We start from the raw sequence: 16,236 nt of genomic DNA on the forward strand, positions 1-16,236 counted from the left end.
TAGATTGTGTGTGCCTAAAACATGTGTGGTTCTGCAGCTGGATATATCTCCAATAAATGACTCGCATATAAACCTACACTATGTTGAAACTTGCGCATATACACTTGATGCACGCATACACACGCACATAAACTCGATGCTTGCATATACTCCCACATTAACACACACACACACACACATACATATAAATTCGATCCTTGCATATACTTGATTCTCGCATAAACACAAATTACCACACACACACACACACACACACACACACACACACAAACTCGCTGCCTGCTGGTATAGCACTCGAGCAAACTTACAAAATAAAATTCACAGACATATTTATCAGGAATCTGGTTATTGCAAAGCTGATGAAATAGAAAGAATGTGATTATGAGAGATATTTAACATGTTGAATAATGAAAGTGTGTTATATAAAATATAAGTCTATATAAATTGACTATATAAAACATATAGGAACTATTTTATGTTAAACCTTTTAATTTTATTGGGTAATTATACACAAATATAAATAGACAGATAGAACCTTTAAAGAACGTTCAAGATGAAAAGCAACCAGAAATATAAATATCTGTTTGTAAGGCTAAATATAAATAAAAAAAATTAACATTATTTTTTGGTACTTCAAAAAAAAATAATAATAATAAAATTATAAGCCTGGAGGTATTAAAGACTTAGCAAATTCAGTTTGCAGACATTTGTAGGTACAGACATCCATTGTGTGTGTTCTAGGCAGTTTTTTCCTGACTTTTTTAATATTGTCCATATCGATATCGGAATTATATCGTATCGACCGAAATTAAGAAATATATCGTGATATAAATTTCTGCCATATCGTCCAGCGCTACAATAAAATGACTTTTAAAAAAATTAAAAACTGCTTTCATTCTTGCCGAAATAAAACAAATAAGACTTTCTCCAGAAGAAAAAAATATTATCAGACACACTGTATAAATTTCCTTGCTCTGTTAAACATCATTTGGGAAATATTTTTAAAGGAAAAAAAAATCAAAGGGGGGCTTATAATTCTGACGTCTACTGTGTATATATATATATATATATATATATGTATATATATATATATATATATATATATATATATATATATATATATATATATATATATAATTTTACAAACTTATTTAAAAAAATATAATTTTTTACAAACTTTTATGCTGAAATGCCAAAAAATGTCTGCAGATTGTGTCTGGTCCTGCTAATAAGTAAATAAATAATCATGGATTGAGCTTTGTGAAAGAAAACCAACCTGTTTGTTCCTCTGGATCTTCATGTTTGACTCTGAATGTTTCTTTAATCCTCACATCTTCACTTTCCTCTTTAATAAACGCCATCTTTATAAGAGTATGATAATAAAGCGTTGAATCTCAGTCACTTCTCCAGAAATGTTTTCTTTGTGTAGATTCAGCCTGTCTAAGATGAGAAAATAACAGGAATAAGTACTTATGAACATAAATAAATAAATGCGTTGACCAGTATATTATTAAACGTTTATTTAAGTTTGTAAAAGTTGTCACTCCACATTCTTCTTGTTATCAATCGTTTGACAAGCAGATGACTTCAGCGCCCGATGATTCGATCGATCGAGTGAATCATTTTGAGAATCAACTGACTCTATTTGAAAAGCTCCGTTTTCCCCAACTCCACTCGCCAGTGACTGAACTCATGTTTACTAACAGATTTACGGTAGATAGAGAGAAATGAGAGCGACATTTAGCGCCGCTCCATTTTAGCAGCTTGTAAAATAAACTCTAAAATTGATCTGAAATGGTTGTATGGACCTGAAAGCGTTTTAACGGTTTTAATAACGTCACAAACCTTTGATTTGTAGCATCCCATGGTTCAATCACACAAGAGCACCGCGCGCTGAATCATGACGTCATATACCAATACCAAAATAAAAGTTCAACACACTACATAGAATTTCAGTTAAAAAGAACTTTTTACAATTATTGTGTGTGTGTGTTATATATATATATATATATATATATATATATATATATATATATATATATATATATATATATATATATATATATATATGCACCTAAGCTCATGGTAAAGGTTGTGAATACAATTCAAAACAAATTTAAAAAGTTTTTATCACCTTATTGTCATTAAGGAATATTGCTTGTATAATTTGGAGTTAAAAAAAAAAACATTTAATCAATTTTGGAAAAAGGCTGAAAAAAAATTGTGTATAACATAAAAGGCGGTAACACAAAGTGAAGCGCTGTGAATATAGCTGTACCTCTATGAGAATATTGCCTCATTTGCCACTTCAACTGATGGCTATAATCTTTTGTTCAGCCTCATCAAAGAGCAGGGGGGGGGAAAGACTACTCAAAAATGTTTGTCAGAAACTTGCTGTAAATATATATGAACAGAACGTGCTCAACAAACTCGTGATGTTATGCTCATTTATCAAAATAGAATATACTAAAAGACTTAAATTGAGATTTAAGAATCAACACTGTGCATCAAGCTCTTGTTTATATACTCACCGGCCACTTTATTAGGTACACCTTACTAGTAGCTACCAGGTTGAACCCCCATTTGCCTTACGGACTGCCTTACTATTTCGTGGTATAGATTCAACAAGGTACCGGAAAGGGGTGGGGCAGGATGGATCCATGCTTACATGTTGTTACGCCAAATTCCGACCCTACCATCAGAATGTCGCAGCAGATATCGAGACTCTCCAGACCAGGCAATGTTTTTCCAATCTTCTATTGTCCAATTTTGAGTGAATTGTAGCCTCAGTTTCCTGTTCTTAGCTGACAGGAGTGGCACCCGGTGTGGTCTTCTGCTGCTGTAGCCCATCTGCCTCAAGGTTGGACGTGTTGTCTGTTCAGAGATGGTCTTCTGCAGACCTCTGTTGTAACAAGTGTTTATTTAAAGTACTGTTGCCTTTCTATTAGCTGGAACCAGTCTGGCCATTCTCCTTTGGCATCAACAAGGCATTTGCGCCCGCATAACTGGACATTTTCTCTTTTTCAGACCATTCTCTGTAAACCCTAGAGATGGTTGTGCGTGAAAATCCCAGTAGATCAGCATTTTCTGAAACACTCAGAACAGCCTGTCTGGCACCAACAACCATGCCATGTTCAGTCACTTAAATGCCTTTGTACTTCATTCTGATGCTCAGTTTGAACTGCAGCAGATTGTCTTGACCATGTCTACATGGCTAAATGCATTGAGTTGCAGCCATGTAATTGGCTGATTAGAAATTTGCGATAACGAGCTATTAAATGGCCAGTGAGTGTATAAATATAAACAAGACATTGTCACAATGAAATTTTATTACTTGTTCGTTGATAGTTTCTTTTGATCGATTTGATCAAACTCTCCAAATCCAATTGGCCTAATATACCTGTACTACAACCTGGCTGTGGACTATGGGTTTGTGGAACTTGCACTCCTGCTGCTATGAGGACCTGTGTGGGGAATGAGAAGATCAGAAGTGAAGATCTTTTTACCAGTGCTGTTTAATTTGACTAAAAAGGCAATTTTTGATCGTCAAGTCACCTGCATTTCTATAGTGCTTCATACAATACAGTGTTCAAGTAGCTTTATGGGGGGAAAAGCAAGATGGTAGAATCCTTCATCAGTGACTGTTTGAAGTTTGTGAATAAAACTACATGACAAGAATCAACAGAAACACTGAACCAAAGCAAGAGAGTACAAATAAAAACAAGACAATGTAGGAAAACCAGAAATTAAAGCTGTGAAGTTTTTGAAATTAAGGTTCTGTCCACATTATGACAGGTATTTTGGGGGGAATATATTGGTACTTGCTAGTTTGGAACACTTTTGACTGCAATTTAAGGCCAGGACACACCAAGGCAAAGCCAAAGAACCAGCATTGACAAAAAACAACTGTGTTGTTGCCCCTCGTCCTCCATGTCTGGTTCCATCCGGACCAAAAAGCTGCACATGAACACACCAAACAGACGCCAGCAGACTGAAAAGAGAGATCAAGTTCTGCACTTGGTTGAATTATTTGCATTTATGCAACCACAGGTGGGCAGTATCTGTATTCTCATTACAGAAAAGGGAAATTAGTATCTAGGTTGGTATGATTTGCTGGAGGTGGACCAGCCGGCGGTAGCGTGACGTATTGTGGCAGGATTACAGATACTACTCCATCTGTTCTTCCAACTGAGCTTATGTCTTGTGTCAGCAGGAAGATTTCCCCTTGGGACTCCAACAACAGGCACTACATCATAAGCTCCAACAAGAGAAGGCTCCTGATGGTTAAGGAAGCGCAAATGTCTACCAAAATTCAGAATTATCAACATGAGCAATTCATGCAAATCGCACGGTAAACACCTGAAGTGCTCAAGTCGCATCACCCCATTCACAAGAATCATGCCGCAGGATGTCTGATCACATCTTTCCATTGATTTAACATGTCTGGTCTGGTGTGAACGCACCATTAGAATGTGTTTTTTATGTCCAAACTCGGTCCTGGAGGGTCGGTGTCCTGCAAAGTTTAGGCGCAACCCCAATCAGACACACCTGGGCTAGCTAATCAAGCTCTTACTAGGCCTGGGGTGCTCAATCCTGTTCCTGGAGATCTACCTTCCTGTACAGTTTAGCTCCTACCCTGATCAAACCCACCTGAACCAATTAATTAGGACCTGAAATCCACTTGATAATTACAGACAGGTGTGTTTGATAAGGGTTGCAACTGAAATCTGCAGGAAGGTAGATCTCCAGGAACAGGATTGGCTACCCCTGTACTAGGCTTTCTAGAAACATCTTTGCAGGTGTGTCGAGGCAAGCTGGAGCTAAAATCTGCAGGACACCTGCCCTCCAGGACCGAGTTTGGACTCCCCTGCTGTAGACCTTTTTCTTTAAAGTAGGAAAAGCTGATTTCATAAAAATACCCATGCATGTGTGGACATGGCCTTACACGTACATTAAAGGTGTGCCGCTTCAGTTCTTTTCATGTCAGTTTGAACTTGAGCAAAGTTTCTGTGTCTGTTCTTCAGCGTGGAGCCTCATGTGAGTGTTGAAGCTCCTTTTATGACTGAAACTCTTCCCGCAATCATAGCATATAAAACATTTCTCCTCCGAGTGCATCCTCGCATGCTTATTAAGAGTATATTTACGTGCGAAACTCTTGCCACACTGGCCACAATTGAACTGCCTCTCTCCAGTGTGACTGTTCATGTGAGCGTTCAGGGATGTTTTGCGCGTGAAGAGTTTCCCGCACTGTTGGCAATTGTAAGGCTTCTCTCCGGTGTGAGTTTTCATGTGGTGTTTGATGCTTTGTATTTGCGAAAAACTCCTTCCGCACTGTTGGCACGAGAATGGCTTCTCTCCGGTGTGAATTCTCGTGTGTATCTCGAGTGCTTGTTTTAATCGGAAACTCTTCTGGCACTGAGAGCAGGTGAAAGGCTTCTCTCCGGTGTGAACTGTGACGTGCTCTTTAAGGACTTGCAATTGCCGGAATCGTATTCCACAGTGTTGGCAGGCAAACGGCTTCTCTCCGGTGTGAATCCGCATGTGGATGTCAAGGTTTGACTTCTGACTGAAACTCTTTCCACACTGAGTACAGGTGTACGGCTTCTCTCCGGTGTGAATTGAAACGTGAATTTTAAGGGTCTGCGACTGATTGAATCTCTTTCCACACTGTTGGCAGATGTATGGCTTCTCTCCGGTGTGAATTCTCATATGGACTTTAAGGTGATGTTTCTGCGTAAAGCTCTTTCCGCATTGAGGGCAAGTGCAAGGTGTCAATTCTCTTTTGTGAGTTTTCATGTGGGACTCAAGTTTTAGTTTACTTGTAAAACTTTCCTCGCATTTATAGCAGGTGAAGGAACCGTTAGACCTTGCCTTCGGAGCTTTTTTACATGACAAAGTGTTTTCTGTCTTAGATATTTCATCAGTCATTAAATCTTGGTGTTTCTCAAACTGATCTCTTTCTTCCATTTCAGTCAGTTCTCGAGTCTCTTCTTTCAGCAACATCATCTCTAAAGAGAGAAAGAAATACAAGTGAATTTCAGCATCAAAGGCACAAAGACAGACAACACTTTATGCAACAACATGTAAACTCTTAAAGGCACTAAGATGATGAAAGAGGAGTAGCATTTAATCTCAGAATGTCTTAATATTTTAAACTCTTTGCTTTCTTAAGGACACACAAAGGCTGATTTTCCAAAACCCCAGAAAACAATTAGTCTGTAATCTTCGATAATGTGATATTTGTGTTGTCATTTGTATACAAGCACCATCACTGTTCTTAGGAGGCTACTACCACTTTCTTTGTGGATTAACATACAAAAGAGAGGTCGGCAATAGTCTAGTGGTTAAGTGTGCCGAGTAAGGGTGTCACGATCCTCCAAATCCTCGATTTGATTACATTTTCGATTCTAAAGGCACGATTCGATTTTCGATTATGAATAACTAATTAATGATGACCAATTAATTATTTGTAGCCTACCGTTCAAACTACCTGACCTGCATGGTCTTTGTTTTACCCATAAACAAATCATACAGTAAATGAATAAAGGCAAGATACACACATAATTACCACCTGTCAGTCACTTTTTTCTGCGGGACTCGTGAATAGGCAGTGATCTGTGTCGTTATAATGGCGTCGGTAAAAAAGACGCACAACCAACAGGAACCAGCCAACAGTATCTGAGGTGTTCGCTAAAATGACTAAGTACAAGTGAGTGAAAGATTGAAGCAGTCCTCTGACTGCCTGGACCTGCTGTCTCGAGCGCATGGCTGTGTGTGCGTCTGTGTGGTCACGTGATGTGCATTTTCAGAGGTAGAGAGGAAGGAGGGCTGCTCAGAAATGCTACACGCCACTGTGGATGTCAAATCGTTGTCGTTCTAAAATGCCATTTAAAAACAAAGACAGTGTAAACAGGGCCTGAGTGTGAACTTTTCGCGAGCGGATTTGCAACGGGGGCGGGTGGAGGATCGCGATGCCGGTGTTGTCTATCAGACGAACCGTACGTAATACGTACATAGCAGAGCTTGCAAAACTGTGGGGTTTTTTTTGTCGACAACACGAACGTTGTCAACATAACTCACTGGAAATCCAAAATGCTTACACACCGGCGACTTCATTGAAAGAGGAGAGGGTTTAAGTTCTGTCGACGGGACTCCTGCTTCTGCAGTTTGACAAGCACTTCAACAAGCCTGTTTTATTTCCCGCTTGGCAAGCCAAGCTGATGTGACATGGGGGCGTGGCAGCATCGACGATTCTAGTTTTTGATTCAATAATCGAAATTGAGCATAAATTTAGATCGATTTCTATTAAAAATCGAAATCGTGACACCCCTAGTGCCGAGATATAGCACCTTGACCTGAGTTTGATTCCCGACTCGAGGTTCTTTGTCGACCCTTCCCCTCTCTCTGTTCCGAATACTTTTCTATCTGTATCCTATTCCAATTAAAGGTGACAACCCTAAAAAACTCCCTTCCTTCACCATGACATTTATGGCCCTCTAAGCCTAGAAATCTAAAGCCAAAGACTCCTATGGGAGATCTTATCTACCAAGACGTTGGCCAGATCCACCCCGCTTGGTTTTCAAAAGACATTCCAGGGGGAATATGCACATACAACACTTATGGTGTTATATAATAAAGAAATGCATCGATCCTGTTTGAGGAGTGTTTAAACTATCATGTTTGGTATTCTACAGTTCATGATCTAGGACAGGGGTGACCAAACTCGGTACTGGAGAGCCAGTGTCCTACAGAGTTTAGCTCCAACTTGATTCAACACGCATGCTAGGAAGTTTCTAGTATATCTAGAAAGAGCTTGATTAGCTGGTGTGTTTGATTAGGGTTGGAGCTAAACTCTCCAGGACCGAGTTTGGACACCCCTAATTTAGGACTTGTATGCTTAGTGCAATTTCAAACCATGACTTAAAGTTTGCCTGTCTGTCTTGGGACAGCCCCAAACCAGCGAGAGGAACAAAGAAAGTTACCTGCATGACTTTTCACCTCACGCCATTGGTCAGTCAGTAGAATATAGGTGTTACTTAAACAAAGCTTTAAAGTTTGATCCACGCAAGCAAAATGCACAGAAAATCTCCGACAGAACCCCACCAGGGAAGACACCATTTCTGTACCCGCTTGACTCGCCTGAGTCCACGTTTCTATTTTTCCAGCAAATATTAACTCAGTTAAAGATCGCACCTCGCGTATCCTCCGATTTGCACTGCAAACTCCGCTCAAATGACAACAGGACTTCGTAAGAGACTCCATATTTCAAGCATCAGAATAAACTTGCCCATTATGAGGGAGAGGAATGCAAGTATTTCTTTATGTGTATTTTTAAGCTGTGCCCCTTTAACGCCCCATTCACACGGGGCGTCAATGCTTCCCATTCACTTTGAATGGGTGATGTCAGGCATTGCCAAACTGCATTGTGGATCCGTCAGCGCTGCTTCAGAGGCGTTGCTTAATGCAGAAGTTGGGACTAGCTCAACTTTTCAAGCGGCGACGGAAGCGTCAGCCAATCAGATCGCTGTATGCAAATACACCAGCTAGACAGTGGCCTATTGCTGACTGAATTTTATTGGCTGACGCTTCTATGATGATCGTTTCAGCCCCAACTTCAGACACGCCTTCAGTCAAGCGTTATTGCTGAAGCCCCGTGTGCGTAAGGTGTTTATCAATACTTGGTGGGTCTCATTATTCCTGTGGGGCTGAGTAAAATTGGCCATACTTTATCAAAACTCTTTTATTTCCTCGCTGTCCTGTGTTTGTCTATCGTATGTTTGTTTGTTATGTGTTAGACTAGTCATCAAATCATTTTATAATCACGTCGTATTTTGTTAGTTTTGCCTCAAAAAATGGTCACTTTACTGGTAAAAGATCTTGCTACCAGCTTACTAAAGCTTAATAAAATGTCTAAACTATCCATCTACTTCATAATAAGAGTAACTCCCTTTTTAAATAAATAAGCAAGGAAAGAGTCTTCTCAGGCGAGTGGACGAAGTTAAAGTTATAATGTTTTGCCAGTGATACCGAAGGACCAACAGCAGTTCTGTCACATAACCTTCACCACGATTTAAAGACGTTTTTCTAGTAATAAAAATTGCTTGGTTCTCTTTCAGAATAAAACAGTCAGTGGTACAAAATGTAGTTACCCTCAGATACTATTTAAAAAAACAATTGATTACATTTATTATTTTTAATTTTTTTTCATGATAAATTCATTCATTTTCCTTTGGCTTAGTCCCTTTAGCCCAGCCATTCCCCTCACTGACCAGCAGAGGGTCACTATCACTGGCTTTCTAAGAACTCCATCACCCAGAAGTCCCTATATCTGGCGCTGAAAGGGTATATGCCGAACGCCACGTGACCAAACCGGATCCCTGGGTAGAATACTCCCGCTCATCGCATTTCATATGCGCCATCGGTTTGTTATTGAAAGTAGTAAGTCGTGTTTATACGTTATATAATTTTATATTTTAAATATTCAAGCAAGATGCCTTTATCAAAGGCGCTAAAATACCAGAGAAGGAGCAATCCCAACAGTGATTTCTGTTGTGTACTTCAATGCGCGATGTCTGGGGAGTTCAATTCCACCGTAAGTTTCCACAGGTTTGAACCTTTAAGAAAAATGTGGATTCACAATGTCAGACGTGACAATTTAGTTATAAGTAGGAACACAGCAGTCTGTAGTAGACATTTTGTCCCCGCTGATGTCTGTCAAGGCGGTCGACGACACTTAAAGAAGGGAGCTGTGCCTGTTCTGTTTGCCTGGAACGACTACCGGTAGCCAGGCCAAGCGTATGGGAGAGAACACCACGCCGGTTGTTGAAGAAACGGAGGAGGAAAGCCTAGATGTCAAAACACTGCTTCAGTGTCACGACTATGATACCAAACCATATTAGCGGAGAGTGAAAAAGTGTTCTACCCAGGTTGACTAGAACGCGAAAGTTGCACATATACCCAATAATATGACGTATAAACACTACTTACAACTAACTACTTTCAATAACAAATCAATGGCGCATAAGAACTGGCGATGAGCGGAAGTATTCTACCCAGGGATCCGGTTTGGTCACGTGACGTTCGGCATATACCCTATTTCCCTGCACCTGATCGCAATCCACACTCGCACATATCGCTCTCACTCACCTCTCATTGCGAAGTCTTGTTTTGCCCTGCATACATTTCTGAGCGATATTACTTGCCTTCTGATTGTTCTCTTGTTGACATCTTAGACTGTTCATCGTCCTTGTCTTCTCTCGCTGCCTGCCCAGACCTTTAGCTGCTATTTGAATCTGATTCTCTGCTGTCAGCCCCGATCTCTGCCTGTACTCTGATGCTGAACACCACTGCCTGCCTTCGACCCCGTTTACACTTCCAATGCACTCGAGTATTACATCTTTAGCCAGTGCTCTTGTCTATCAGTTGTTTAATAAACGTACTGCATATGGATCCCTCTCTGGCAGATCAATCATTACACCTTTATTCATCAGGGGTCACCACAACGAAATGAACCGCCGACTTATCCAGCATATGCTTATATAAGATATGTAACATGTTGTGTTAAATGTAACATTAAAACGATGGTGATCTGGATAATTGTATCTCCTGTATTCTATTGCTTTACAGTGTGAACTAGTAGAGGCTGTACGGTTTACTCAACTAGACATGCACATCCCTAATCTTTACGACTGTGATACTGAATTGAGATATGGATTTACTAAACAGGTGGCTCAGTGGTTAGCACTGTTGCCTCACAGCAAGAAGATCCCTGGTTTGAGTCCTTGTCATTTCTTTGTGGAGTTTGCATGTTCTCTACCGTGTTGGTGTGGGTTTCCTCTGGGTCCTCCGGTTTCCCCCACAGTCCAAACACATGCGCTATAGATGAATTGAAAGAACTAAATTGGCTGTAGTGTATGAGTGTGTCTCTAAATGAAAGAGTGTACTGGGTTGTAACTGGAAAGGTATCCGCTGTGTAAAACATATGCGGGAATAGTTGGCGGTTCAATCCGCTGTGGAGACCCCTGAGAAATAAGGAACTAAGCCGAAGGAAAATGAATGAATGAATTTGCTGAAGGGTTTGATAAAGCATCTGCAAATATTTTCATACTCTACTGTTGCTTTGTCCTCATTAGTGAGCACACTATGAACCTCCACTAATGGATTTCATCCGAATGCCAGAATACAACAACAATCTGTAAGACCCAGGTAGAGTTATTTGAAGTAAAATGGTCAGGAATTTAGGAATTAACATAGTAAACGCGGACATTTATTCAAATGAGTTGATCTTTGTGAATGAAAACCAACCTGTTTGCTCCTCTGGATCCTCCTGTTTGACTGTGAATGTGTCTTCAATCTTCAGATCTTCACTCTCCTCTTTAATAAACGCCATCTTTATAACAGTGTGGAGATCAGTCGCTTCAGCAGGAGTTTCTCTCTGTGTTTGGACACTTTGTCCTGTTCAAAATGAGAACAATGAACAGAAATAAAAGAAATCCACACTCGGTCAGCTCTCTAGTTCACTATTCAGTGCACTGCTGAGGGAGTCAGCCTGAGGAACAGACAACAGACACAATCACAGGCCTGTTGCACAAAACAAGTTTGGTTTTTAGCCAGGTACGTTCATGTTTAGTCATGTGTTGGTCTCAGGAAGGTTATCACAACTTAAGCTATCATAAGTTTTTTATTCCAAGTAAGAATTATTTTGGAGGAAAATATAGTTTATACAAGGGATTAAGCTGCGATTATGCAGGGTATATACAGAAACTCAGTAACCTTTAAGACTCTCTGCAAACAGACCTCATCAGCAGTTCAGGTTTCAACCAGTATCATTGCCGACATTTTAACCTGCAGTATATTTGCTAAATAATGATAGTAGGGAACTAATCCTTAACTAAAACTGCATTTATATGCTGAATAAACATGTTCATCCACCTTTATGCTGTGTTCACACCAGACGCGGTACACGCGGATAAATCGCGATATTCACGCATAAATAGCCGCGTGAACAATGGAGTTTACTCGCTTCATTCGCGTGTCAAACCCCGCTTCATTCGCAAATTCACTTCAAAACAGACGCGGTTTCCCGTGATGGGCAGGGCTTCTGTCTGCCCGGTGACTCTAGCTTCATAGCTAAATGGCTAACATGGATTTTATGAAGAAAATAACAGTGTTTATGTGCTTTATGAAGACTGAAAAACAGCGTCCATACGTTTAGGGTCGTGTCTGAGTCCACTACATTCTTTCAGAGGTGCATCCAGCTCTGTGAGCTCATAACCTCCTCCAGAAACTGAACCTGGATCACGGAGGCTTTCAGTGGTGCTTCTGACTGAGCCAAGCCCAGTTTGATGACTGGAGGATTTCCACTGGGACACCATCAACAGGTTCTACGTCACAATCCCGCCCCCACAAGAGCAAGCTTCTGATTGGTTAACGCGGCGCAAATGTCCACTGAAGTTCAGATTTTCGAACTCGAGAGATTTGCGTGAAACGCTTGTTAAGCGCGTCAAATGCACAAAACGCTCAATTCGGCACGTGCCATTTGCTCAATTCTTGTCATTCGCACCGCGCCATTCGCGCTTATCGCGCCGCAGGATGTCTATTTGCGCGTTTGCATTGACTTAACATGTAAATCACTCGCGCTTGACGCGCGTGTCGCGTCTGGTGTGAACGCAGCATTACAGCACCAGGAATAACAGTGTTATGCTGTGTTCACACCAGACGCGGAACGCGCGGATAAATTGCGCTATTCGTGCGTAAATAGCCGCGTGAACATTTGAGTTTACTCGCTTCATTCGCGCGTCAAACCCCGCTTCACTCACGTGTCAAATTCACTTAAGAACAGACGCAGATTCGCGTGATGGGCAGGGCTTCTGTCTGCCCCGTAACTCTAGCTTCATAGCTAAATGGCCAACATGGATTTTATGAAGAAAATTACAGTGTTAATGTGCTTTATGAAGACTGAAAAACAGCGTCGATACGTTTAGGGTCGTGTCTGAGTCCACTACATCCTTTCAGAGGTGCATCCAGCTCTGTGAGCTCATAAACTCCTCCAGAAACTTAACCTGGATGACGGAGGCTTTCAGCGGTGCTTCTGACTGAGCCCAGCCCAGTTTGATGAACTGTTGTCGGTGAAGGCTGAAGGATTTCCCTCAGAACACTGACAACAGGTTCTACGTCACAATCACGCCCCCACAAGAGCAAGCTTCTGATTGGTTAACGCGGCGCGAATATACGCTGAAGTTCAGATTTTTGAAATTGAGTGATTCGCGCGAAACGCTCGTTAAGCGCGTCAAACGCGCAAAACGCTCAATTCGCCCCGCGCAATTTGCGTCATTCGCGCCGCACCATTCGCGCGTATCGCGCCACAGGATGTCTATTCGCACGTTTGCATTGACTTAACATGTAAATCACTCGCGCTTGACGCACGTTCCGCATCTGGTGTGAACGCAGCATTACTGCAGTAAACAAAACAGCGTGATGTCAAAACTAGCAGGATTTGTTTGATTTCAGAAACTACACAGCATCACAATATTCAAAGACTAAATTTAGCCAGACTTTAGCATACTGATACAAAATTTAACTCCTTGCAAAAATTTCTCTAAATTAATTGATCAATTTTTAATACTTTAAGACACCATGTTATCAAACTGCAGCTGAATTTAGCAGGCTAAAGTAAAGGTAACCTTTGAACATCAGGCTAAGAGTAAAGCTTTTGAATTATCAGTTAGCTTCACTGCCGATGCTACTACAAATTGAGTTTTAAAGTCACTTCATATTAATAATTACAAAATGTTTAATTGCATAAGCAATAATTGTGTGTATATGTTCATATATGGCCATTCCAGATTAATGTATAGAGGAGAGCTAGATTCAAAATATATATTTAATAATAATGTAGCCCCCCCTGTTAATTTTTTCCCCCAATTTCCGTTTAACGGAGAGCAGATTTCTTCAACACATTTCTAAACATAATAGTTTTAATAACTCATTTCTAATAACTGATTTATCTTATCTTTGCCATGATGACAGTAAATAATATTTGACTAGATATTCATCAAGACCCTCCTATAAAGCTTAAAGTGACATTTAAAGGCTTAGCTAGGGTAATAAGTTATTGTATAGCGATGGTTTGTTCTGTAGACTATCAAATAAAATCTAGCTTAAAGAGGCTAATAATATTTACCTTAAAACGGTGTTTAAAATTGAATAACTGCTTTTATTCTAGCCGAAATAAAACAAATAAGACTTTCTCCAGAAGAATAAATATTATCAGACATACTGTGAAAAGTTCCTTGCTCTGTTAAACATCACTTAAGATATATTTAAAAAAGAAAATTAAAAGTGAAGCTAATTATTCTAACTGTCATTTAATGATGATTAGATTAAACTAAACAGATCAAATAGATGTGCGATATTGGTTAAGTGTTTGAAATGGCCCTTCATCAAAATGTCCTCAGTAACATCAATGTCCACTGGTCACATTAAAGCAAAGTGAACAGCTGCTAGTGGGGTATATGCTCACAGACTTTCAAATTCAGTCAGCAGGCACCATGGCTTCCAGCTAATTGTCATCCCATTAAAAATCGCAGCGTTTAAGATCTAATTTCTTTCAACAAAAAACAAAAACAAAAAAAAAACAGCGATCTTAACTGCTAGGCTGAGATATGATGTAAAGACCAAACAAGAAGCACTGCATTAAATTAGATTTTACCGTGCCATGTCTTTAAAATATGGGAATTAATTTTACCTCAATGTTTTCATAGAGGTAAAATTGGTTTTGTATTCGCACATTCGTTCATTTAGAAGTCTCTATATTGTTCACCATGTTACTTTAAGCATTTGATCGGAATTAGCATGCAAGTGTGACTTTTAAACAACATTAACTCTAATTCAACAGAATTCTACTTTGATAGTCACTGGCTGCTAATATGATTTCGCTATTTAGAGTTTGCAAAGAATACTTTTCTTAAATTATATTATTAAGGGGAAAGTCTGAATGTGCAAATATAAACTAACTACCTCTTTTGTGTTTTCAATGGGATTTCTAATGACGGCGCCTGCGTTTAAACAGGTTTTTGTGTCTTATTACGCTTTAACAGCCAAATAGCCGCTTAAGTCTATTTAACTGATTATATATGAAGTACATTACAACATCGGTGATGTGAAAGAAACCGTATGAAATTTAAAAAATAGTCTCATACAGCTTTCACTCCAAGTTTATGATTGGCTGAAAAACACTGGCTGTGCAAAATGGGCATTGATTAAAGTGCATCACCTCATTTAGAAAACTGGGTAGTCTATATGTACATTTACTTATTTTATTTTACAAATTTCATTAGTTTTATTATATTTATATTGTAATCCATGTATTTTGTATTACTTTAGTATTTTTGTGTTCCCTCTATCATGTTGCTCATATATATTATATCTCAATATTTCTTGTATTGTTTAACTTTTCTTCTTTTCTTTTAAAACAAAAGGTGTATCATTTGAATAGAATCTCCACTCGCCATTGACTGAATCCATGTTTACTAACAGTTTGACGACAGGCTACATAGACACTAGTCTTGCTTTTTAAATGGCACATAAACGATAATTTTCCATATTAATATCAAACATTGCTTCGCTACATCGTTGTTAATGTTGTTCACAAATATTTAATGATGTCGTAAAAGGAAACTGAAGGTTTATTTAGATTTAAAAAAAGCGTAAAGCACAAACCTGCTTCAGGATCGCAAACACGGGAGCGGGCGCAGCCTTGTGACGTCACAACACACGCCAAAATAAAAGTCCCATACAGAGATTTGTCAGACATCGGCAAGGAGTATGGAATACAGATTTGAGAGGAAGAGATCTATATAAAATCAAAAAGAATGTAGACAATAAAATGGTTACTCATGGAAAGAATAGGAAGGAAGAAGTGATAATACCAGACTGAGACTGGGGCATACCGGACTGAATGATTCCTTGTTTTTAATCGGTGTACATGACAATGGATTATGTGAATTTTGTGATGTAAAAGAAACAATCGAGCATGTAATATATGAATGTTTCAAATATAGAGAAGACAGAAAGGATCTAATCGAATATCTTAAGGAGAAAGAAAAGGAAGATAAAGATATAGGATACCTACTGGGGTATGAGTTTAATTATAACCGTATAGGATACAGGACTCTAATAATTGTTTTATATAATACAGGATTAGATAAAAGGATATAATAAAATATAACTAACAAT

The 16,236-nt window shown here is 39.4% G+C and overlaps 1 protein-coding gene across 1 annotated transcript in view; it reads right to left on the reverse strand.

Annotated features, from left to right (window-relative positions):
- The window catches only part of LOC147845278 (uncharacterized), a 23,694-nt gene extending 7,933 nt beyond the window's left edge, over nt 1-15,761 (reverse strand). Inside the window, exons 1-6 of the mRNA XM_088649909.1 lie at nt 15,721-15,761; nt 11,305-11,454; nt 5,867-6,008; nt 4,987-5,779; nt 3,401-3,464; nt 1,277-1,393 (exon numbers count right to left, since the gene is read on the reverse strand). Of these exons, the coding sequence (XP_088506035.1) occupies nt 1,277-1,393; nt 3,401-3,464; nt 4,987-5,779; nt 5,867-6,008; nt 11,305-11,389 (1,201 nt within the window). The 5' untranslated portion in view covers nt 11,390-11,454; nt 15,721-15,761. The remainder of the gene's footprint in view (nt 1-1,276; nt 1,394-3,400; nt 3,465-4,986; nt 5,780-5,866; nt 6,009-11,304; nt 11,455-15,720) is intronic.
- Between the last annotated feature and the right edge of the window lie 475 nt (nt 15,762-16,236).

The sequence above is a fragment of the Danio rerio genome, chromosome 4, assembly GCF_052040795.2.
Source record: "Danio rerio strain M-AB ecotype USA chromosome 4, GRCz13ab, whole genome shotgun sequence".
NCBI classification, from domain to species: domain Eukaryota; kingdom Metazoa; phylum Chordata; class Actinopteri; order Cypriniformes; family Danionidae; genus Danio; species Danio rerio.